Below are 25,616 nucleotides of genomic sequence, written 5' to 3'. Positions count from 1 at the left end.
GGAAAAAAATATAAACAACTTATATCAAAATTTAATTAAAATTTCATCACAGTTATCTTCACTATACTCTTGGAAACTCAAGTCAACTTAGTAGCTATTTACTGTGGATCATTATTATTTGTTCGTAGAATTTAGACATATGATACATGTCAGCACTTTTTCATTCCTACAAACTGAACGGATTTAGCTCTCTTTCTTGATACTCGAGCATAAATCAGCTGGAACCTCATTCTTTGATTTTATGTAATTTATCAAGGAATTTATAGTTTGTCAAAGTTTTGTCGACATTTCCTATTATCTTTATAATTGCCCTGCAAAAGGAAATTCCATTCCTTTCATTATTAGTCCCATTATTTAGGATACACAAGTTGTGACTCAGGTGCTAGTTGGTGAAACTAAAATTAAAAACTTAAGATTTCTCATCCCAAGCCTATATATCCCGTTGCTTGAAAAAATAAGAAAGTATAGGTAGGATTGGATTGGAACCAGATAAACCTTTATTCAAACATAGTTACATTGTCCATAGAAGGTACTAAATTCGATACACCACCAACACGTGTTATTCTGGTCTTTGTCGTCTGTGTCTGCTCCACCTGATACCATCTTTCTTCAGCCTCTTCTCTCTTCCCTAGTGTTCATATTTTCTTGTTCTCCATCCTTAACCCCCCAAAAAAACCCCTTATTTTAGTACTGTCATCTCAGAACTGTAAATTCTCTTAAGATTATGAACTAATTGTCAAGGATAAGCAAATTCTATGTTACAGATATTTTAGCTGTAATGTGGGTGGGTCTTTGGGTCCTAGAAATTTTTTTTTTCCCTCCAGGGTTATTGCTGGGCTCGGTGCCTGCACCATGAATCCACCGCTCCTGGAGGCCATTTTTCCCCCCTTCTTGTTGCCCTTGTTGTTGTAGCCTTGTTGTGATTATTATTATTGCCATTGTTGACGCTGTTCGTAGTTGGATAGGACAGAGAGGAGGAGAGAAATGGAGAGAGGAGGGGAAGACAGAGAGGGGGAGAGAAAGACACCTGCAGACCTGCTTCACCGCCTGTGAAGCGACTCCCCTGCAATTGGGGAGCCAGGGGCTCGAACCGGGTTTCTTAGGCCGGTCCCTGCGCTTTGCGTCACATGCGCTTAACCCACTGCGCCACCGCCCGACAACCCCCCCCCCCCCTTAGAAATTTTTTGGTACTAGTTTCCTTACTGTGCTTTTGACTACAAATGGGCTGTTTTGAGTTGTACTTCCAGAGCTCACTTAATAAACAGATTCTTTGGGACCAGATTAGAACTAGATTAGTTCTAGGGGTTTCAGAGAATTAATCCAGTTTTACTTATATAGCTTATATTTATCATTGTATTTAGAATGTGAGGTTGAAAATGTCTTCTATTGCAAAGTCATTTGTATTAGGTTCTTATTTAATACTTACCTAAGAACTTAACAGAAAACTGATACTACTGTGTATATCTTTCTGTACATTTTGCAAGTGTTTCTGCCGTGTTTTAAGCAAGCAGAGTGAATAAGAAACAGTCTACTGTTTCATATTTTGAAATGCCGACTGGATAAAGATTACACATGACAAGTTATTTATAGCTTTATTTATACATAGTGGATTCACTATTAGAATCATAGAAGGGAAGAAGATATGATAATTGCTTTTTGTAGTTCACGGAGTGAAATCGCAAACTGAGATGTTTTGAATCTGCTTTATAACTGCAACCATTTCTAGGAACTATATTTAAACAGCAGTGGTTATCATGAAGTATACAACATGTCAACTGTGTCACAATTCACATCAGTAAAGCCTTCCACCACTTTATTCCCTATAACCTAACTTCCATCAGATAATACTAAATAAACTCTGTCGAGTGCACATATTAATATATATACAATACATCAAATGGCTTGCTGGCTGCATTTTCAGTAATGTTTATCTGTGGCCACACCGGTTATAACTCTGAATTTTTATTAGGAAAACTAAATTGAGAATTTATAATGTTCCTGATTTAGCTTCACCAGCTGTGCCACAAACATGGAAAATAAACCTGAGAGGCTAAAATCTTAACACAGTGAGTAAGAGAGCTGGAGTTAAATTGCTTTTGCTTTATTTCTACCTTCTTTGCATTTGCTGCTCAGGGGTTTAGGGTCACAGATATTAATTAGTTGTCATATCTGTTTTTTTAAAATCTGTATTTATTTATTTTGAATAGAGACAGAATTGGGAAGAAAGGGGGAGAGAGAGAGACAGACACCTGCAGGCTTGCTTCACCACTTGTGAAGCTTTCCCCCTGCAGGTGGGAACCAGAGTCTTAAACTGTAATGTATACACTTAACCAGGCGCTCCACTGCTTGGCCCCCCATATCTACATGTATATCATTGTCACTTACATCTTATCATCTTAGTGAATTGCTATGTGTGTTTTTGGGTGGTCTCACGTGAAATAAGAATAACGATTATTAATTGCTGTTTAAACTTGGGACTCTTAAAAATGGTTGATGCTTTGAAGTTCTGGCTTATGGCGGTGCTGTGAAGTGAATCTAGGATTTAGGATCCTTAATGCCTCAGGCATGAAAGTCTTTTTGCGTAACCACTGTGATATCTCCCCAGTCCTAAAGTATGTTTTTTTTTTTTTTTTACTTCCAATATTTCTTATTTCATAAATTCCACAAATACCTATTGGATTCCTCACGGAAGTAAAAATTTAAAGGGGGATTGTGTTATTGAATATTCCAGAGTATTTAGGGGTTTTCCTTCAGCTTCAATGAGATATGACTAACATTTGTGAAGTTTAAGGTGTTCCATCCGATTATTTGATATGTGTGTATATTGTGAGGCTGTCACTACAGTAAGGCACACCCGTCACCCCACAAAGTTACTTTGTGTGTCTATTCCCCTAGCAGTTTTCAAGAAAAGGATATGATACAGTATTGTTAGCTGTAGTGTGCACTATGGACTATACATTAGATATCTAGGATTCTTTTTCTTTTTTTCACCAGAGCATTGCTCAACTCTGGCATATGGTGTGGTGTGTGTGGTGGTGTGTGTGGTGGTGTGTGTGGTGGTGTGTGTGGTGGTGTGTGTGGTGGTGTGTGTGTGTGTGTGTGTGTGTGTGTGTGTGTGTTGGGGCAGAAAGGGGGATGGGGGATGTAAGCCTGGGAACTTGGAGCCTTAGACATGAAAGTCTGAGGTCTTTGCATGACCATTATGCCATTTTTTTTCTCCTGATATCTAGGGCTTTAAATTTAAATGTTGAAAATGCTTTATAATTTTAATTTTTTTGCCTCCAGGGTTATTGCTGGGGCTCTGCCTTCACCATGAATCCACTGCTCCTGCAGGCCATTTTTTGCCCCTTTTGTTGCTCTTGTAGCCTTGTGGTTATTACTGTTGTTATTGTTGTTGTTATTGTTCGTTGTTGGATAGGACAGAGAGAAATGGAGAGAGGAAGGGAAGACAGAGGGAGAGAGAAAGACACTTGCAGACCCGCTTCACTGCCTGTAAAGTGCCTCCCCTGCAGGTGGGGAGCTGGGAGCTCCAGCCCAGGGGTAGAACTGGGATCCTTACGACCACCAGTCCTTGTGCTTTGCGCCACGTGCGCTTAATCCAGTGCACTACTGCCCGACCCCCACTTTTAATTTTTTAAAGTCACATCAAAACGTTGACTTCAGTTGCTTATTTTTGGAAATAAGATAATTTGAGGCCACTAAAAAATAACCTGATAGCTTATGTTTAGAAGAAATATGAATTGGCAGAGGGGTAGAGTAATAAAATGCAGGAAGTCTGCCCTTGGTAATTTCACTCAGTTGTACTTCTTCTAGCGTTTGCCCTTCTTCCGTAGCCAGTCAGCAGCGTCAGGTTGAGCCTGATGTAAAGTTTCGAGACCTCCTTTGAATCTGGAGAGGTGGCAGTCGTTGACTATGTGGGTCATAGTTGTACTGATAGCAAAGGATACCAAATGGAATATCTCATTATGAACATTTTCCTTTAATTTCTGTTTTACAACAGAATATAATAAAGAGCTATAAATCTTATGTACAAGCCTAAAGGACATAACTGATAAGAATAATTATTTAATAGATAGGCTTTATAGATAATCCTTTTCTTTTTGCTTCCCAATGAAGTTGTAATGATTAGCTTAGGTCATCCATGTATAATTTGTGGCTGTTTTGATGAGTTTGATTTGATAATTCAGGAGTTAAGTGACCGCTGAGCAGCTTTACTTGCCTCCACAGCCCTGATTTGTTGCATATTTCTCACCCTATAGTCAAGTCAGGTGGCTTGAAGGAACATAGATACATTTTACTCATGTAGAAGTTTCATTTTATTTTTGCCTCCAGGGTTATCTCTGGGGCTTGGTGTCTACCCTATGAATCCACTGCTCCTAGAGGCTATTTTTTTTTCCCCATTTCGTCACCCTTGTTGTTGTTATTATTATTATTGCTTTAATTGCTATTGTTGTTATTGAAAGGACAGAGAGAAGTCGAGAGAGGAGGGTAAAACAGAGAGGGGGAGAGAATGATAGACACCTGCAGACCTGCTTCACCGCTTATGAAGCAACCCACTGCAGGTGGGGAGCCAGGGGCTCGAACTGCATGCTTACACCGGTCAGTGTTCTTTGCACCACGTGCGCTTAACTCCCTGAACTACCTTCTGGCCCCTGCTCAAGCAGACTTTATAGGGGTGGGCGTTGGCACACCTACTTGAGCTTTCATATTACAGTGAGCCAAGACCTGGGTTTAAGGCCTTAATTCCCACCTGTAGAGGGAAAGTGTCACAAGTGGTGAAGCAGGGCTGTGGGTATCTCTCTGTTTCTCTCCCTTTTTTCTCTCCCCCTTCCTCTTAATTTCTGGCTGACTCCATCCAATAAATAAAGATATTAAACATTAAAAAAAAAGGACTTAAAGGAGTTTTGAGTCCCCTATTCACAGAAGAAAAATAACATCTCCTCCTGTTGTCAGTCAAAATAGTTTTCCAGCCAAAAGTAGTCACATCTAGTTATTTATGTCTTAATGTAGTGTAGGAATTACTGTAGAACTTGACAAGCTGTACTATCACCAGCAATAGCTATATCAGGCTATACAGGCTATACACACCTTCTATATGTTCAGTGCTCAACCACTACTTTTTGAGCTGCATTATATAAATGAGAAAACTGAAGATTTTGGATATTGTCACTTATCTCTGGTCAGATAGCTATTAAGTGATGAAGCTAGAATACATTTATGAAAATAAAAATGTCCACTACCGGCATTTTTAGTATTCTCCAGATTGCTCTCCAGAGGGTTAGACTAGTTTGCATTTCCACCAGCAGCGTACCTATACCCCTACAGTCTCTACAATATTTCTTAATACTGCCCTTTCTAGTGTGTGACATTCTCACAAGAGTAAAGTGGTATCTCACTGTTGTCTTTATTTGCATTTCTATGATAATCAGTAGCTTTGAGTATTTTTTTTTTCATATGTCTGTTGGTCCTTTGGGTTTCCTCTTTGCTGAATATTCTGTCCTTATCCTTTACCCATTTTTGAATGAGTCTTTTTTTTTTTCTTTTCGTTCTTTTTTTTTTTTTTTTTGCTGATTTTGATGTGCTCTTTATATATTTTGGTTATTAACCTAATGTCTGATGTATGGCATGTAAAGATCTTCACCCACTCCATAAGGAGTCTCTCTATTTTGGTTGTGGTTCCTTTTGCCCAGTAACATTTTTTTAAAAGGAGAAAATTTACTTTTATATTATCTTTATTTATTTATTGGATAGAGCAGCCAGAACTTGAGAAGGGAAAGGGTGGTAGAGAGGGAGAGAGACAGAGAGACACCTGCAACACTCTTTCACCACTTAAAAAGCTTTCCCCCTGCATGTGAGAACCAGGAGCTCTAACCTTGCACATTGTGACATGTGCTCAACCTGTCCCCTCCAATAATTTATTATTTTTTATTTTTTAAAGGAAATAGGTAAAGTTGAAAAGGATGAGAGTACTAGAGAAAGGCCTAACAGTAAGATCATTACCAGCAATGCCTCCATTTCAAAGGGAATTACAGTTCTACTCATGCGATGCTTATTCTTTGCTTTGGAAATCAAAGCCCTTTTTTTTTTATTTGAGGTATGTTAATTCTTAAGGTACCTCATTTTTTTCCTAAGGGAAAAAAAGTGTCTAAAAAAATATTAAAAATGTAAGCCAATATTTGTTGAGCACTTAGTAGTAGCACATCAGGCAGTACTAAATGTTTTCCTTTATACGCCTCTGTAACATTATGAGGGAAGCAGTATTGTCTTTGCTTGTTCTCTCTCTCTCTCTCTTTCTTTTTCTTTCCTTTTTGACAGAACAGAGGGAAGGTGGGGGGGAGGGGAGTTAGAGAGTAAGAGAAACACCTGTAGCATTACTTCACTCATGAAGATTTCCCCATACAAGTTCCCCTATACAGGGTGCTTGGACTTGGGTGCTTGGACTTGGTTAACAGGCACTCAACAGAGTGGGTTATCTTTTCTGTTTTATAGATGTGCAAAGTGAGACAGAGAAGTTAAATCATTTTGCCAGTCATATCACTGCTTTGTAGTAGAGCCAGAAGATCTTTGCTGTCACACTATCTCACCTACATGTAGAATTTAAAGACAGAATTTGCTTATGGCCATTTGAAATATTTATAATTAAATTTATATTTTATTTGTATTATTATTATTATGTATTTGCTGCTACATCCTATTGATTGTGAAAATGTCTTATGTTAAAAGTACAATTTTGGGGTCGGGCAGGAGCGCAGTGGGTTAAGTGCATGTGGTACAAAGTGCAAGGACCAGGGGAAGGATCCAGGTTCCAGCCCCTAGCTCCCCACCTGCAGGGGAGTCACAGGCGGTGAGGCAGGTCTGCAGGCATCTTTCTCTCCCCCTCTCTGTCTTCCCCTCCTCTCTCCTTTTCTATCTATCCTGTCAAACAACAACGACATTGTCAATAACAACGATAATAATAACCACAACAATGGTAAAACATCCTGGGAAACAACAACAAAAAAAGGTCTCCAGGAGCAGTGGATTCGCAGTGCAGGCACCGATGCCCAGCAATAACCCTGGAGGCAAAAAAAAAAGTATATAAAAATATACTTTTTTAATATAATTTCTTACCTCCCTGTGATAAATGTCTGCACACCACACTCACTGCCAACTGTAGTGCACTGTCTTCTGATTTTATGCCTGTTCATTCCAAACTTTTTTACTGGCACACATTCAGTTTCTTTTAAAATTAATAAGTTGTAAAAACTGCTTAGAGTTATTCTTGAATAAACATTAACTAGTAAGTCCCAAATAATAAATTTGGGAAAACTCAGTTTAGCAACATTAGCTATCTTTATGCATAGGTACTGTGTTTGTTGACATGACAAAAACTTGATGCCTCTAACTTAGGTCTTGTAATCTGTTAGCTGACCCCGACCAATGCATAAATAACTATAATTCAAGGCAGCCTTAAATAAATACTGTAGTATAGGCATCAGCAAAATACGCTGGGAAATCAGGATAGAGATAGTAATTTTAACTGGGAGGATCTAGAAAGTGCTCATGAGTTAGGTAGGATTGAGTTGAGCTTAATTTATTGCTTTCATTCATTCTAGACTGTCTTCTGAAGATTGATGTCTATTTCCTTGAGCTCTTTAAGTTTGTTACCTCTTTGGATAAGCATGGCACAAATCCAGCAGGGAGGCCCAGATGAAAAAGAAAAGACAACAGCACTGAAAGGTACACCCTTAATTTGCTTTTTCAGGGTATGCTCATTCTTCCTGAATAGGGATATTTAGGTGATCTTTCATTTCTATTCCAAAATAAGTGCCTAAATTACTTGTAGTTTGTGTGTGTGTGTGTGTGTGTGTGTCTTACAGAAATTATATATAAGATATAGACTATGTACTGTGTGAACAAATCACAAAATTATGTAATTTATAAGAATTCTTAAGGTTTTTCTTAGTCAAGGTTTTCTGAGCCAAGACTAGTAACCCTTATATTTTTGTTGACCAGAATGTCATAGTCAGTTAGGATGATGATCTACCTAATCCCACATTCTATCTTCGTGTTGTTGGCACTGGCTATATTTTATGAGAGGATCTCCCTGTTAATGCTTCCGAAAGAATCTGCTTTTGATATTCCTTTTGATCATTTTGAGTTCTAGACTTCAAAAAAAAAAAATACTGCTATATAAAACAATTTTGGATAATTTCAGTCTGCTAGTGACTTACCCAGGTTCATATTATGTAAGTGACCTGTTCAACGGTTAGGGTCAGTGAATTCATAGACATAAGGTTTTAGAGAACAGCAGAGAACAGGAAGATAGGAATTAGAGACAACTGGCTACAGCCTTGTAGGTTTGATTGCATGCTTGCCTGCTGCTAGGAATGACCAGCATACTCAAGAACAATGACTAATTTAGGAGAGAAAGTGAAGAACTAGACCTGGGGGAAAGGGCATAATGGTTATGCAAAAAGCTTCTATGCCTGAGGCTCTGGTTCTCAGGTGCAATCCCTGGCACCACCATAAACCAGAGCTGAGCAGTGTTTTGCTCATAGACTACTTCTGTCTGTGTATCTTTCTCTCAGTATCTCTGTCATTAAAATAAATATAGGAAAGAAGAAGAAGAACAACAACAACAACAACATGTGAGTTTCCAGCTAAGTAGTCTTGCTGGGTTTTCACCCAGATAGATTTGTGCATCTTTGGTTCTACTTGATGGAATAATTTGATCTTCCAACTTGTGGTTCTAATTTAGACTTTCAGCAGCAGCTTATAAGTGCTCAGTTTGCTTTCTGCCTTTTAGAGTCCCTGCAGTCACATTGCCAGAGTATGGATAAGGTAGTCAAGGAGGAGGCTGAACTAGCAGAATGCGGCTCTTGCATGTGCTAGGGCCTCTGGTTCAGTCCTAGGCACTGCAAAGATGGACTATGATACATCAAATAACAAACTGATGACTATCCCTTTCTGCTTTAGGTTTACATTCTAAGATACACTTGAAAATGATTTAATTTTTCATGACTGGAAAAGTGTTTCTGATAAGGGGGTTACGTGACTGGAAAAATCATGTAACATATCTGTGGGCAGGAAAATGGCAGGTAAAATTCAAGATAAGAAGGGATAAAGTAGTGCATTCTGGAAGAAAGTAGTTTAAACTCTCTTATTATAATACTGTGATAATACAGATAGTGAGGAGGATAGCAGTGACTACTGTTATTACTAAATGAGTATATATTAGGTATCTGAGATATTTTTGGTGATGGCAATAAAAAACCCTCCAAACTTGTGCTAAATATGAACAGATTTGAGCCCTAGGTCAGATCACTGTGGTAAGTAGTTAATTATATTTATATATTTTCTTCAAGTGTAGGAGCTATTCTCTGCCCTGATCCAGTTTTCTGGTCCTGTTCTCAACTCTGACACAAACTTCCCAGACAATATTTTTAGTCCACCTGCAGGTTAGCTATCAAGTTACAGCAGAGATACCATAGTCTTGGGCTTCTAGAAACAGGCCTAAAATATATTTCCTAGCTTCAGGTCCACCGTAAATCCCTGTTCTCATCTGCTCTATTCCTGCTTTATGGCCCCTGTTAATTAAACATTTGTCCTTTATCTTACTGCATTTAAGCCACCAAGTTGTGGATATTATGATTCTGTCCATCCGTGGGCAGATGGCCTCACCAGTGTGCCCTGGAACCTCACCTCTTCAGAGCCCTACCTCACTAGGGAAAGTTAGAAATTGGTGTGGGGTATTGATCTACCTGCCTACGTCCATGTCCAGTGGAGAAGCAGTTACAGAAGTCAGACCTTCCCACTGTCTACACCCCATAAAGAATTTTGATCCATGTACTCCCTGAGGGGTAAATGTTAGGTGAAGATGACCAGTGGGCTCTGAACTCCAATTCCATCAGGACCTGGAGAGAGAAGAGGGGAAAAAAAATTACCTATGAAAGCGGATAAATTGGACAGTTATTACATTAACATTGATAAAAGCAGATTGATTTACAAATTAAAAAAATAACATTCAGAAGAATAAAACATACTTTTGCAAATTTAATTCCAGTTAAGCAAGAAATTCAAACTTTTGACTTGTAATATCTTTGCAAAAAAATCCACAATTGTAGGTGGTCAGAAAGGTCTATAAATCACTGTACCTTTGAAAAAATGCACCATGAATGTAAAGTTTAGTTGTGAAGCTACAGTATTCAAGTTAACTGTTCTCTTACTTGATTTTATAAAGCACAGTGACACAAATATTGTTAGTGAATGTCACTATAAAATGAACTTTGCTATGGAAAAAAAAAATTAGCAGTGTTATCCAGTTAACTCACAGTTAACTTGAGACATAAGAATATTCCCAGCAGAGAGCTAAAGAACTAAATTCTGAGCAGATTTGGAGATTTGAAAGTATAATAAATGATTGTTTTAAATAATATTTTTAAAAAACTACAAAATTATAAATATGAGTCTTTTAAAAGTATTTTTAATGGGAAATGATCTTTTACATACAATAAAATATTTGCAAGCAAAAGAAAAAAAAAACCAAAAGCCTCAAAAAAATTTCAGATAGAAAGACAGAGATAGGGAATCGAGCAGTAGGGGAGCGGATTAAGTGTGGGTGGCGCAAAGCACAAGGATCAGGTAAGGATCCCAGCTCTAGCCCCAGGCTCCCCACCTGCAGTGGGGGGTTGCTTTACAGGCTTTGAGGGAGGTCTGTAGGTGTCTTTCTCTCCCCCTCTCTGTCTTTCCCTCCTCTCTCCATTTCTCTTTGTCCTATCCAACAACAACAATGTCAATAACAACAACAATAAGAACAGTAAAAAGGGAATAAATAAATATTTTAAAAATATGTCTTAAAAAATAGACATATATAGAGGGAATGAAGCAAAGATATCATATCACTGAATCCTTCTCCAGTATGATGGGCTGCAGACCTGGGTTGCATGTGTAACGAAGCAGGCACACTATCCAGTGAGCTATTTGGCTGATACCAGGCTCCCCATTTCTTAAAAAGATTATGGTTATACAAGGTTTTGGTTTATGTAGTGGCTGTTACTTATTTTTTAAGTCAGTTTTCTCACTGACTTCTAGGCTAATTCCAGTGAAGTTAGAAAAACACATTATCTGACTTTTGTCTTCTTAACTTCATTGAGACTTCATTTTGGTCATAGAATATGGGATGTTGGTGACTGTTTCATGCTCACCAAACTTTATAAAAAGTTGCTCTGTAGAAAGTTGTATAAAAGTCAGTCAGGTTGAGTTGACAGTTTTTCAACTCTTTTAAGGTGTTTTCAGCTGGTTTCTTTACACTTATCAATTATTGAGAAAAATATTGACATCTTCAGCTATAATCTGAACTTATTTGTTTTTATTATCTGTTGTGTCAGTTGGACTTTTTGATTTTTTAAAGCTCTGTAATTTGGCACATGCCTGTTTAGCAATACAAAATCTTTTAGATGATTTGACCCCCTTTGTAATTATGTCATTACCCTGTCATAGTCCCCCCCTCCCCCTTTCTGGAGCATGCTGTCTCTAATATTAATGTAACTAGGCTGGGTAGTTCTTTTCTATTTTTTGTAGTTATTTACATTGCGGTTTAAAAATAGTGTTTACACTTCCTGTTCTGATCTTATTCCTTCCTTTCTCCTTTTAGGTTAGTTTTCTCTTTTATTAACAATCTTAGTTGTTCAGAGTAGTTTTAGGTCATTTGGCAGCAGATATCAACTGTGGCAATAATAGACATTAAACACAAAAACACTCTTTTGTGTTTAAGGATACAACTCTTTTGACTTTACCTCTTCCTCCTCTTCCTTTCCTTCTTTCTTTCCTTCCTTCTCCTTTCCTTCTTTCTTTCTTTCTTTCTTTCTTTCTTTCTTTCTTTCTTTCTTTCTTTCTTTCTTTCTTTCTTTCTTTCCATATAGAGCCAAGGGATGGAAGGTAACATAATCATTATACAAAAGACATTCTGCCTGAGACTTCAGGGTCACTGTTCAATCTGAGGCACCAATATAAACCACAGCTGATCAGTACTTCAGAAAAAAAGGAGAAGGGGGGGAGGAGAAAAGAAGGAGAAGATAATGAAGAGGGAGGAAGAGGAGAACAAGAAAAAAGAATAAACTCAGGACCTTATACAGGATGCCATTGCCACTGAGCTGTCTCGTGGGCCCATTTTATTATTATTGTTATTATTATTATTTTTAATTTAGTATGAGACGAGGAAGGAGAGAGAGGGAGGAGATAGTAGAGGTACCACAGTGCCACCCCACTGCTCCTCTCGTGCCCCCTATAGTGTTCCCTTGTCGTGCCAGGACTCGGCCTCCACACATAGTAAGGCAAATGCTGCACTGGGCAGACACATTTTCCATCCACCATCTCAGGTCATTCTTACAATAATTTGCCTCATAAAAACTATCTCATTCAAATGTAAATAACGTAAAAGTCAAATATATTAACACATGCACGGTACTATGTATTATAAGAAAAACAGCAACGAATTTCCAGTTATGTGAAGAAAATAAACTACAAAAAACCAAAGTTGATGGGAAGTAGGTGAAATGTAATGCTCAATATTGCAAAATGAATTTTGACTCACTTTAAAACGTGGCAAATAAAAATATACATGGTAAAGAAAGAGGTAGGCAGGTATGTGGTTGTTAGTCAAAAGGATGGGTAAATAAGAACCGTACTGGTAGAATTCTGTAAAGACATAATAATAAAAAGGGGGGGGGGTAAGGTGGTAGCACAGCTGCTTAAGTGCGCACAGTACAGTGTGCCAAGACCCAGGTTCAAGCCCCTGGTTTCCACCTGCAGGGGGAAAGATTTATAAATGGTGAAGCAGGGCTGCATGCATCTCTTTCTATTTCCCTCTCTATCCCCCAGTCACTCTCAATTTCTCTCTGTCTCCATCCAGTGATAATAATAAAAAAGGTTTAAAAAAGATTAAAAAAAAAAGGACAAAACACTTTCAGAAATAAACACCAAATCAAGGAAACCTAAGGTATTATATATGATAGAAAGGATGAGAAAAACAAGGAAAAAGTCTAAAAGGTACTAGCGAAAAATGACTGCACTTAAAATAACATGGAAGTCTTTTTACATGTAAATGTGCTAAATATAAATGTATTAATGTACTATGTAATTTGTATATAAATTTATTTTATATAAATACATAAAAGAGATTTTTAAAATTCATTAATTTTTTTTATTATCTTCATTTATTTATTGGATAGAGACAGAGAGAAATTGAGAGGAGGAGGGGAGATAGAGAGGAAGAGAAACAGGGAAACACCCGCAGACCTGCTTCACCACTCACAAAGGTTTCCCCCTGCAAGTGGGGATCAGGGCTTGGACCTGGGCCCTTGTGCTCTGTAACATGTGCACTCAACCAGGTGCACCACCACCTAATGGAGTCTTTAAAAACTGTTCTTGTCTCACTATTCTTTGCTTAAACAGCACCTATCTGTTTCTTCTTCCCTTTCTATTTTTCTCTGACAGGACACAGAGAAATTGAAAGGGTACAGGAGACGGAGGGAGGGAGAAAGATAAGACACCTGCAGACCCACCTCATTGCTCATGAAATATTCCCCCCTACAGGGGGCGTGTGGGGCCACAAACCTGGGTCCTTGAGCTTGATGTTATGTGTGCTTAACCTGATGTGCTACAACCCATCTCCCCACCATATTTTAAAGATGTTTCCTATCTATGGCTTGTGTTTGAATAGAAAAACAAGCAGAATATGTTGGGATTTTTCTGATAAACAAGTACTTTGAAGTCAACCAGTGTGGTCATTTTGTTCTCTTGTTTCTAATATTCTCTCTTCTAGAAGGGTAAGCCTATTTTCTTGACTTCCTATTTGAGACTGGAATATATTCAAGTGCCCTTCATACCTTGTAGCGGTTTTCATGTCTTCCATTTTTCTATTGAGTAAATCTTTAAGATCACAGATTTTTTTTCTTAATCAAGTTCTCCATATTAAATTGAAATCTATATTTTTTTCCCCAAACTTCCTGACACAATGTTTCCTAATTTCTTACTCTGAAGAACTCCTCTGAATTTGTATCATTGAGAATCTGGCAGTCATCTTGATTTTCCAGAACTGCCATTTTCCTAGATTTACCCATCTATTTTGTTGTCTGTTGTTAGTCAGTAGTTATCAGGAGCTTCTACTCTGTATGTGAGTAGTGGGAGAGGGGAGAAGGCTTGAGGAAGTGATGTCGTGTCAATATTTTGGTGTCCAATGTCCCTTAAACAAAGCCCTAGTCAGAGGGGAATGAAAAGATTCCAGGACTCCTTATCTTCCTAAGTTTTTTTTTTCTGAAAGTAGGAACTCTATATTGAGGTTGAAGTCACTTTTCTCTCCTGTACAACTTTCTCTGCTCCTGTTTTGTAGGAACTCTAGCTGCTGGGACACTTTAAGAGTTTGGTTGGCTTTGCTGTTGTTGTAAGGGTACAATGTTCAGTTCCCTGATATCCCCAATTCCTCTCCTACACTTCACTCAAGAACCTGCAGCCTCTCCATCTCTAAATACCAGTTCTAAGTTTTTATCCTAAGCTGTGTAGTTACCCAGCTCTGTGCAGGCCCGCTAAAGTTATTGTATGGTTTCCAAGCCATTGCAGATATGGTACTCAATGGAATGCCATAGCTCTTCTTGAGTATTTCTTATCCCTCTCATTCCCTGTCTTTGTGCAGTCACCAACGTTAAGACAGTGAATGGCTTCTTTTTTTCTTTGCCAGAAATCCCAATTGTGATTCTGATGAAATTCATTGATGCATACCATTGAATATTTTCTGGAGGAGAGTCAATTTCCTGAGAGTAGGTAACTCTATCTCCACCCCAGGAGTCTGAAATATTTAAAAAAATTTTTTACTATACTATTGATTGATTGGATAGAGGCAGTCAGAAATTGAGACAGAAGATGATAGGAAGAGAGACAGAGAGACACCTGCAGCACTGCCTCATGGCTTGTGAAGCTTTTTCCCTACAGGTGGAGACCTGGGGCTTGAACCCTGGTCCTGGTGCATGGGAACAGGTGTGCTCAACCAGCTGCACCACCCCCCCACCCCCAAACTATTTTTTAAACAATACTTTTGTTAACTTTTCTTTGTGTCCTACAGTGAGACTAGAGATGGGGGGGGGGGGGAAGGTTTTTCTTTAGTATATTTTCCACTGTGCTATCCTCCAGGCTTTCTCTAGTCAATTTTGATGATTCATATGGATGGAATTGTCCTATTTCTGTGAGAGAATGAAATACAGTCTTAGTTCTGAGGTGCATCTTTTGTAAAGAAAAACAGACTGTTTTTCCTTTTTTTTTTTTTTTCTTCATATCTTAGGATCATTTTCTCTTTGGGGGCTTGAGTTTCTCTTTAGAAACTTCTCTTAGAATGAGTTTTTCTTCCTAGACAATAATGAATTCACTTATGGAGTAATCTCATTCATGAGCAAAACTTAAGAACAAGGACAGAAAAGAGGAACATAAAGTAAAAGTTGGACTGATTTCTTACATTGCACCAAAGCAGAGAACTCTGGGGGAATAAGGGTAAAAAGAGTGTGGGAGGATGGGGAGGCTTTCAGGTCCCAGTACAAGGTGATGGATCTAATTTGGGAGAACGTTTTACAGAAGCCTGTCTTGGTGAGATGAGAAATTGTAACACATGTGCCAACAACTGTACTGTACCTCCCAATAAAAAAAAAAATGAATTCAGGAGATCTAAAAAGGGGAAAAAACGTAATTTCCAGGGGGCTGGACTGTGGTACAGCAGGTAGAATGAACATGTTACAATGCCAAGAACCCAGTTTCAAGCCTGTGTTCACCTGCAGAGGGGAAGCTTCAGAAGCAGCACTGGAGGCCAGTCTTTCTCTCTCTCTTAGCAATAAATAAATAAAATATTAAATAACAGAAGAAAAGTAAAAAATTGATTCCCAAATCTTCCCAAGTCATATATGTATATATATTTTTATTTTATTTTATTTTATTTATTTATTTCGCTTCTAGGGTTTTCACTGGGGCTCAGTACCATCATTATGAATCCACTGTTTCTGGAGGCTTTTTTTTTTTTTAATTGGCTAGGACAGAGAAAAGCTAAGAGGGGAGGGAGGAGGTAGAGAGGGAGAGAGACAGAGAGGCACCTGCAGACCTACTTCACTGCTTGTGAAGTGAACCCCCAACAGGTAGGCAGCAGGGGCTCGAACCAGGATCTTTGAGCAGATCCTTGCACTTCGTACTATGTGGGCTTAACCCGGTGTGCCACTGTTGGACCCCATACATACTCCTTTACAAAGTAACCTGTCTGAAGAGAACCTTGGGGTCTTGTGCTATGATGGTGAAGGACCTAAACTCTTGGTGAGAGTCCTCTCTCTGTAGAGAACTTTGATGGTGAGATGAAAAACTGCACCACTGTGTCTACAACTGCACTGCATGCCATTAACCCTTCTCCCCAATCTTTTTTTTTTTTTAGTGAGTAAAAAATGAATTCACTTACTTTTGTTACTGAATCAGTTTATATTTTATCTTTTTATTTTTCTGAGTTCTTTTTCTTCTTTTTAGATTTCATGGTTTAATAGAGTAAGAACTTTTGCCTTATTCTATAATAAGAATACTATAATAAATACGCTAAAGTACATGTTGACTGGCTGATTCTTGAAAGAATAAGGAAAGTATAAGATGGTCCTGGGACATCTTGTAATAGAAAGTGAGAAAAAGTTCAAAATGCAAAACAAAATGAAACATGATAAAGGAATATGAGAACCAGTTGAATTGGCCAAAGTTGTAATCATTTGAGAATCAAAGTAAATAATACTGTTTTGCATTATAGTCCAAAATGTACAGTAAACATATATGACTCCATGTTAGTATAATTAAGTCATTAAATAAGTGTGTGGGTGGAGTGAGAGAGACAACTCTTTCATGCAGAGTAATTGCAAATAATGCAGTACTCTGAGCAGTACAGCATAAAGCCTTTTCTAATTGAAAGTAGACTACTTGAATGTAGAGTAAACTTGGTCACTGGCAAAAAGCTTTATAATGGGAAAGTCTGGTATCCATCCTTCCTTCCTTCCTTCCTTCCTTCCTTCCTTCCTTCCTTCCTTCCTTCCTTCCTTCCTTTCTTTCTTTCTTTCTTTCTTTCTTTCTTTCTTTCTTTCTTTCTTTTAAATTTTTATTTATAAAACGGAGAAATCGACAAGACCATAACAGGGGTACAATTCCACACAATTCCCACCACCAGAACTTCGTATCTCATCCCCTCCCCTTATAGCTTTCCTATTCTTTAATCCTCTGGGAGTGTGGACCCAGGGTCATTATGGGATGCTGAAGGTGGAAAGTCTGGCTTCTGTAATTGCTTCCCTACTGAACATGGGTGTTAGGTTGATCCATACACCCAGTCTGTCTCTCTCTTTCCCTAGTGGGGCAGGGCTCCGGGGAAGTGGGGCTCCAGGACACATTGATGGGGTCATCTGCCCAGAAAAGTCAGGTTGGTATCATGATAGCAGCTGGAACCTGCTGGCTGAATAAGAGCTAAGACATAAAGCAGAACAAATTGTTGACTTAATTGGTATTGTTTCTTAAGGCTCTCTAGGGAGCCGGGTGGTAAAACAGCCAGTTGAGCACATCTGGGTTCAAGGACCTGGGTTTGAGCCCCCACTGGCCACCTGCAGTGGGAATGCTTCACAAGCAGTGAAGCAGGTTTTCAGGTGTCTCTCTCCTTTTCTACCCCCCCCCCCAATCTCTCTATCCTAGAAAAAAAAAAAAGAAAAAAAAAAAGGAAAGATGGTTGCTGGGGCTGTGGATTTGTAGTGCTTACACTGAGCCCCAGCAATAAACCTGGCAGCAATAAAAACAAAACAGATAAACAGGCATACCCCTTTCTCTAATCACAAGAAAATATATCAGAAAAAGACTTAAGTTGAGAGCCATTCTACTTAAAAAACAAAAATACTCCTCAAAAAGCTTAAGGTCATATTTAGAAAGCAAAGACTGAAAATTGACACAGACCACAGGAGACTGGAGAGATACAGTAGGTACGAAAATGTAATATCCTGGACGGACTCCTACAACAGAAAGTGGGCATTAATGGACAAGTTGATGAAGCATTTTTGCGCGTAGCTGAATTATGCACCAAAGTTGGTTACTTCATTTTCATAAGTGTGCTGTGGTAATGTTGGATATTTGTGGTAAGGAAAATCTAGAAAACTAAATACAGCTACTATTTGTATTATCTTTCAACTTTTCTGCAAATCTATAGTGATTACAAAACAAAATATTTATTAAAAATATTTACTTGAAAATTGTTCATACGGAATTAAATAATATGGAGAGAAAACACCTTATGTTAACCAGCTGCCTGCACTTCACATTTAATTTTAATACTGTGATTTTTTTCTACTAAAAATGATATTATATGCTATATTACTATTTAGATTTATAGCAAGTTGCCTTATTTCTAGAGAATAGTTTCAGGCTCAGGGAAAAAAAAAAACTAGTATAGTCATGGGCCCTTTGGAATATGACTAAAATAGGCCTACTAGCTATCTACAAAATAGAGACCCCAACTCTTCATCTGCACTATTCCAGCCTTTAGGTTCATGATTAGTCAACAACTTGTTTGGCTTTATATGTTAACTCTCTTTTCAGCCACCAGGTTTCAGATGCTACCATGATGCCAACCTGACTTCCCTAGACAGACAGCCCCACCAATGTGTCCTGGAGCCCCGCTTCCCCAGATCCCTGCCCCACTAGGGAAAGAGAGAGACAGGCTGGGAGTATGGACCGACCTGTCAATGCCCATGTTCAGTGGGGAAGCAATTACAGAAGCCAGACCTTCCATTTTCTGCATCCCACAATGACCTTGGGCCCATACTCCCAGAGGGATAAAGAATAGGAAAACTATCAGGGGAGGGGATGGGATAAGGAGTTCTGGTGGTGGGAATTGTGTGGAGTTGTACCTCTCTTATCCTATGGTTTTGTCAGTCTTTCTTTTTTATAAATAAAAAATTAAAAAAGAATAGTTTAATTTATATATAAGATTTAGTAATATTTTAAGTAATTGAATTCTGAAACTTTTAAAAGTATGGAAGGATGTTAATCAGGTGCAAATAAATAGCTCTGTACGTTGAGAAGTTAATAATTTACCATAATAGTGCATAGGCTCTGAGTTTGATTGTTTTGAGAATTGTGATTTTGAAAGTGCTATGTTAAGTGGATACTTCACTATATAATGATATCTAGGGAGCTTTAAAATTCAATAGCATTGTCATTTAAGGCAACACATAAAAATTAACAATAGGAGTGGTAATGCACTAGGATAAGCGCACTTGACAAAGCCCAAGGACCAGCTTAAGGATCCCAATTCATGCTGCTGGCTCCCCACCTGCGGGCGTGGGGGGTGTGTTGCTTCATCTGTACAGGAACAATAATAACAACAAGGGCAAAAAAATAGGAAAAATGGCTTCCAGGAGTAGTGGATTCCTATTGCAGGCACCAAGCCCCAGCGATAACCCTGGAGGAAAAAAAAATTTATATATATATATATATATATATCAGAATAAATGGATGGCTAGAGTAATTCAGACTATAATCTCTGTTACTAGCTTTGAAAAGAATTTTCAGTAAATTTCCTAACATTTCTTTTCTAGATTTGTTATCTAGGATAGATTTGGATGAACTAATGAAAAAAGATGAACCACCTCTTGATTTTCCTGATACCTTGGAAGGATTTGAATACGCTTTTAATGAAAGTAAGTGGCATATTTTATGTACGAGATATATTTAATGACATTATTAGAATCATAGGACAGAAATTATTTGCTACTTTTGTTTACCAGTTAGACTGCTTTTGAGAAGTAAAGACATCCTTTCATAGTAAAACTCCTCACTAAATTAAAAGAGCCAAATTACAAGTTCTTTTAGTTATCAAGTAAACCAAGGAACATGAATTTCATTTGGCTTATATGTATCAACCTTGAATGTTCAGCTCCCTGCTATCCAATTGGAGCTCCCAGTTAAACTATATAAAAAGATGTTACTGTTTTGCATGTTATATTAAAAAAGAAACTAGCAATTATCTATGATGATGTTTTAAACCATCTGTGATTTTTTTTTTTTTTTTAGGTAACATACTTATTTTTTAAAATTTTCTAAAGTCTAGAAAAAATAAACTTTACTCTTGGAATTACAAGAAAAAACCCTTAGATGGCAACAATGTTTCTGTAAGATAAAGGATTCAGATTCACTGAATTAATAGCACACTATTAAGCTTAAAAGATCATGCTTCTACAACTAGGCAGTATTTGAGCCAGAGATTATTTGTTGCTCTATTAACAATTTTTTTTTTTTTTTTAGAGACAGAGAGGCAGCAGACAGAGAGAGAGAGACAGAGAGAGAGAAAGAGAGAGATATGGAGGGAGAGAGAGGAGACTTCAGTACTGAAGCTTTCTTCAGTGTAGTAGGGGCCAGGTTTGAACCTGAGTTACATGCAAATGAGCTGTTTTGATGATCCTGTGTCAACCAAACTGATGAGTTGTCATCACTGTGTTAGTGAATGTTGTTGTCGTGCAATATCAGTTATAGGTGTTAAAAGACAGTTTGTGTAGAAGATATTAGAGACTTTTGTTCTCTTCTGATTAGATTTGTTTATTTTTATTTATTTTTTTATTATGGGAAAGCAGAGTGAGATAGAAGAACCAGAACAAACAAGTTGGATCTCAACAAACAAGTTGGTACTTTTGCAGGCTGAGATCTCTTCTGATTTAAATTTTTATACTGCTGATAAAAGATCTGTCAAAGTGTGTCTAAGTAGAAATGTCATTAAGTTTATTTTGCTTATTTTATTTTATTTTTTTTTGCCAGAGGGACAACTAAGACACATAAAAACTGGGGAGCCATTTGTTTTCAATTATCGAGAAGACTTGCATAGATGGAACCAGAAAAGATATGAAGCTCTAGGAGAGGTATGGTCATATATATTCATCTAATCTTAGTTTTTCCAATTTTAAATAGTCAGAATAAAAGTTTCGAAGCTAAAATAATCATGCTTTTATTTTTCCAAAATTGTGATAAAACTTTACGTATGTTTGATTATTTTAATGTTTATGCTAGAAACATTTTCAATTTAAAGGTTTATATATATTCAAATTTTTTTATTAATGATTTAATAATGATTAACAAGGTTGTAAGATAACCCCTGTTATCTTAAAATTCCATATAGTTCTCACCACCTGGGATCCATGTCCCATCTCCTCCATTGGAAGCTTCCCTATTCATTATCCCTCTGGAAGTATGAACCAGCATTCTTTATGCGGTGCAGAAGGTGGAAGGTCTGGCTTCTGTAATTGCTTCTCTGCTGGACATGGGTGTTGGCAGGTGGATGCATACCCCTGGGCCTTTTTCTATCTTTTCCTAGTGAAGCAAGGCTCTGTGGAGGTGGGGTTTCAGGACTCATAGGAGGTCTCGAAACTTTACATCAGGCTCAACCTGACCCTGTTGACTGGCTATGGAAGAAGGGCAAACTCTAGAAGAAGAAGGACTCATTGGTGAAGTTGTCTGCTCAGGGAATTCAGGATGACATCATAGTATCATGTGCAACTTGGTGGCTGAAAGGCAGTAAGATATAAAGTAGGACAAATTGTCTAATAAACAGGAACTCCAAAATAGGAATAGAGCAGATGAAATTAAGGGTCTTTGGGTAGCAAGAAACTATAAAGTCTGTTTTCGGTATGTGGCAAAGGGGCCCATGACGTTACTAATTTTTGCCTGAATCTGATAAGTAGCATGCAGGTGGGCTAAAATTATTGTTTGGGAAGATAGTTCCAGAGTTGAAAATAGGACTAGAAAGCTAGATTAGGACAGAGAATAGCTACCAGTTATGAGGAAAGTATATAAATACCCTTAACTATATACCCCATCGATCTGACCTAGGGCTCATATATAAACTAAGACTCAGTTCACCATCAAGTAGAAAGATCCAAAGACACTATAAAGTACCGAATCAAATATTTACTGCTTAGGCACAGACACCTTTCTCTCCTACCTGCTACTTCACTTCTCTCAATCACTTTAAGTCTATAATCTCATCAGATAAAGTAAGGAAGGACTGCAAAAGCTGAATAAGGGCAAAAGACCGGCATACTTTAATGATGGCCTTTTTGGTCACTACCAGGCCACGCCATCTAGTCAGGGACATGATGAGCCTAGACCTCTACCAGATCCCTCTGTCCACCATCACTGCTCATTTCCATCAGGAATGTCATCATAAGCCCTCTTCTGGGTCTATCCAGGACCTTGTCCTTACTATAGAGCAGCAATGGTAGGGACTGTCCCACTTTTTGAAGGGAGGCTGGGTCAACCTCCTCTGCCACTAGAGGAAGACTGGTCCTGAAATGAGTGCAGTCTAGAATGTTCCTAGCTGTGACCATGAACTTTAAGCTCAGACTGACAGAGACTCAGAGGTTACACAGGCTTCTGTGCTAAAGGTTTATATTTTCATACAAGAATATTCATTCTACAGTCTTAATATTTTGCAATGAATCTTTACATAGGAAAGCAAACTCATGCCAACCTTTTTATTTTTTTTAAATAAATTTTTTATTATCTTTATTTATTGGATAGAGATAGTCAGAAATCAAGAGGAAGGGAGAGACAGAGAGGGAAAGAGACAGAGAGACACCTGCAACCCTGCTTTACCACTCGCAAAGCTTTCCTCCTGCCGGTGCGGACCGGCGAACCGAACCTTGGTCCTCACACATTGCAACATATGTGCTCAACCAGGTGTGCCACCGTCCGGCCCCTTTTGATTTCTTTACTTTTTAAGAGATTGATTCCTCTGTTGTGGAAAAAGTGTTCTTTTATGTGTTTATGTAAAAAAAAATAGAAGGGTTAATGTGTGTTAACTAGTGATGGATGTGATAATTTTTTTTATCTCAGTAATCATTCTACTATATATATACATATATATAATCTTGTACTCTTTATACATATACAGTTATATTCACAATTATTTTTTATTAAAGCTAAATTGTGCTTATCTATATTAAGAAGATCAATACTTGGCTAATAAATTATAGCTAAGCTACCTACTTTAACTTGATAAATGATTAAGTCTTGTAAATGTTAGTTATCTTTCTTGACTCTGCTGGTGGGAATCTTTACAAAAGTCATTTGTCATTTTAGGTGAATGTTTTGTTGAAATTAAAAGTTTTTCCTATTCTGTGTCATATTACTTGTTTTCCTTTTTTCCCTTTTCTTTTTTAATTGATTTAATAATGATCAACAAGACCATACGTTAAGAGGGTACAATTCCAAACAATTCCCACCACCAGAGTTCTGCATTCCATCCCCTCCATTGGCAATGTTCCTGTTCTTTATCCTCCTGGGAGTATGGACCCAGCATCACTATGGGATGCAGAAGATGGAAGTCATATTACTTTAAATAAAATACTTGTGGTTAATTTTTTAAGTGTGAAATGTAGATAATTACTTTCTAAGGGGAAGGTAAATTTTCTTTTCTGAATTCCATACTATTGGCAACTTTTGCTTTGGACTGACTTCCAGAATGTTTTGTAGGCAAGTCTTGGGAGGTAAAATTTGCATCTTCTCTCAAGGCAGAGGGAAATTTGTTGCTGTCCAAGGCACTAAAGTAGTTTCTTTTACCCACTGATGGGGATGTATGGGCAAGTTTGCTGGCAACCTCCTTATAAAATTGAACTTTGTTAAATCTGAGACTTCACTGTGTGTTCAGCCTCTACCCTTTCTTTGAGATTGGAGGGAGGGGCAAGAGAAAATGAAGAAAACATGAAGCTTATACTGCCGGTTGTACTGTAAATAATAAAGTCCTTGTCTCTGGCTCAGAAATCTAGCATCTTCCAGTAACATTCATGAAAGTATAACAGATAGTCTTGTTAATTTGCAATCAAAGTAAAAGCTTAGGCCCTTCACGTTTCCTGACATTGTTTTCCAGCATTTATAACTTCAAGTTATAAAATGGATATTCATTCTATTTTGAATAATTTCCATTGCACATAAAAATGCTTGCTACTTCCAGTTGAATTAATTATAAGCTTTAAACAGATAATATTTGGATTGTAGAGTGCCCATATATTGCATTAGAGAAAGAGTGGTTGGTTTGTTTTTTAATGGGACTTACATTCTACTTTTTCACAGGCTATATAAAATTTTCCACTTGTATAAATGCTATGCACCAAACGTTCCTTGTCCTTTTTGGTACCAGCATCCTTTTCACTCTCAACCAGCGTGTACAACATCATCCATATAAGTACAGATCTACCTTGTGTGTCTTATTAGATAAAACCTCATGCAAAGTTATTCCTTTTTCCTAAGATCTTTTCATATTTCTTTGGAGATATGAAAGGTCACATATTTATTTATTTTCCTTTTTTTTTGAAAAAAATTAGTTATCTTTATTTATTTGATGGAGACAGCCAGAAATCAAGAGGAAAGGGGATATAGAAAGTGAGACAGACAGACACCTGCATCCCCGCTTCATGACTTGTGAAGCTTTCCCCCTGCAAGTGGGGACCAAGGGCTTGAACCCAGTCCTTGAGCATTGTAACATGTGCACTCAACCAGTTGCGCCGCCACCCAGCCCCTCTTTTCCTTTCTACTTTATTTTTATGTGACAGGATAGAGAGATATTGAGAGGGGAGGGGAGATAGAGAGGAAGAGAGAAAGATGGACACCCGCAGACCTGCTTCACCACTTATGAAGCATCCTCTCTGCGGGTGGGGAGTGGGGGTCTGATCCCGGATCCTTGTCCATGGTGATGTGTGCGCTTAACTGGGTACTCCACTGCCTGTCTCCCCCCACATATTTATTTCTGATAGAACTTTCTTCATAATAAGTTTTGTTTTCATACCTAAAGCTCCAAAGTCTTAGGTTCAGTACCTTGCAACACCAATAAGCTAGAGCTGAACAGTGTTCTGGTAAATAATAAATAAATAAACAAATAAATAAATATTGAGTTTTCAATTCATTATTATGAAGACACCTGAGTCCTGCATTATCTGCATTGCCATCTCCTGTGCTTGCATCCACACATGTATGTGTTCATGATTAAGTTGATTCCAAGTGTTTGCCCCAAATTACAGCGTTTACCTTTGAACAAAATGCTTCTCAAATTTAATTCAATGGGCCCCTCGGCTTATTGCACTGCCAGTTTTTTTAAATTAAATATTTATTTATTTATTCCCTTTGTTGCCCTTGTTCTTTTTATTGTTGTAATTATTATTGTTGTTATTGATGTCATCATTGTTGAATAGGACAGAGAGAAATGGAGAGAGGAGGGGAAGACAGAGAGGGGGAGAGAAAGATAGATACCTGCAGACCTGCTTCACCGCCTGTGAAGCAACTCCCCTGCAGGTGGGAGCCAGGGGCTCGAACTGGGATCCTTAAGCTGGTCCTTCCTTGTGCTTTGCGCCACGTGCGCTACCGCCCAACTCTCTGTACTGCCAGTTCTTTTTATTTTTTCAGTATAATGGGGAAAATCAAACAAAACTTTCTATCATATAAGTCAGCACAGCAAAAGACTCTAGGGTTAGCGAGAGCCTGATACTATGCATTTGTTTCATGCCATCTTGCTTCTCATGTTGCCATTCATTAAAATTATTTATAAGACATTGACTATT

General features: G+C 37.9%; 1 protein-coding gene across 6 annotated transcripts in view; it reads left to right on the top strand.

Moving 5' to 3' along the window:
* Window positions 1-25,616, top strand: part of ARB2A (ARB2 cotranscriptional regulator A) — a 439,389-nt gene that overhangs the window by 23,322 nt on the left and 390,451 nt on the right. For 5 of the 6 annotated variants that reach the window (XM_007531665.3, XM_060201168.1, XM_060201167.1 and 2 more), the window contains exons 2-4: window positions 7,596-7,719; window positions 19,614-19,715; window positions 20,827-20,927. In XM_007531665.3, the coding sequence (XP_007531727.1) occupies window positions 7,614-7,719; window positions 19,614-19,715; window positions 20,827-20,927 (309 nt within the window). In that variant the 5' untranslated portion in view covers window positions 7,596-7,613. The remainder of the gene's footprint in view (window positions 1-7,595; window positions 7,720-19,613; window positions 19,716-20,826; window positions 20,928-25,616) is intronic. The other variant, XM_007531666.3, reaches the window with a different exon arrangement.

The sequence above is a fragment of the Erinaceus europaeus genome, chromosome 11 (genome assembly GCF_950295315.1).
Source record: "Erinaceus europaeus chromosome 11, mEriEur2.1, whole genome shotgun sequence".
Taxonomy (NCBI): domain Eukaryota; kingdom Metazoa; phylum Chordata; class Mammalia; order Eulipotyphla; family Erinaceidae; genus Erinaceus; species Erinaceus europaeus.
The sequence above is the reverse complement of the archived record's forward strand: the minus strand, read 5'-3'. Positions and strand labels throughout refer to the sequence as shown.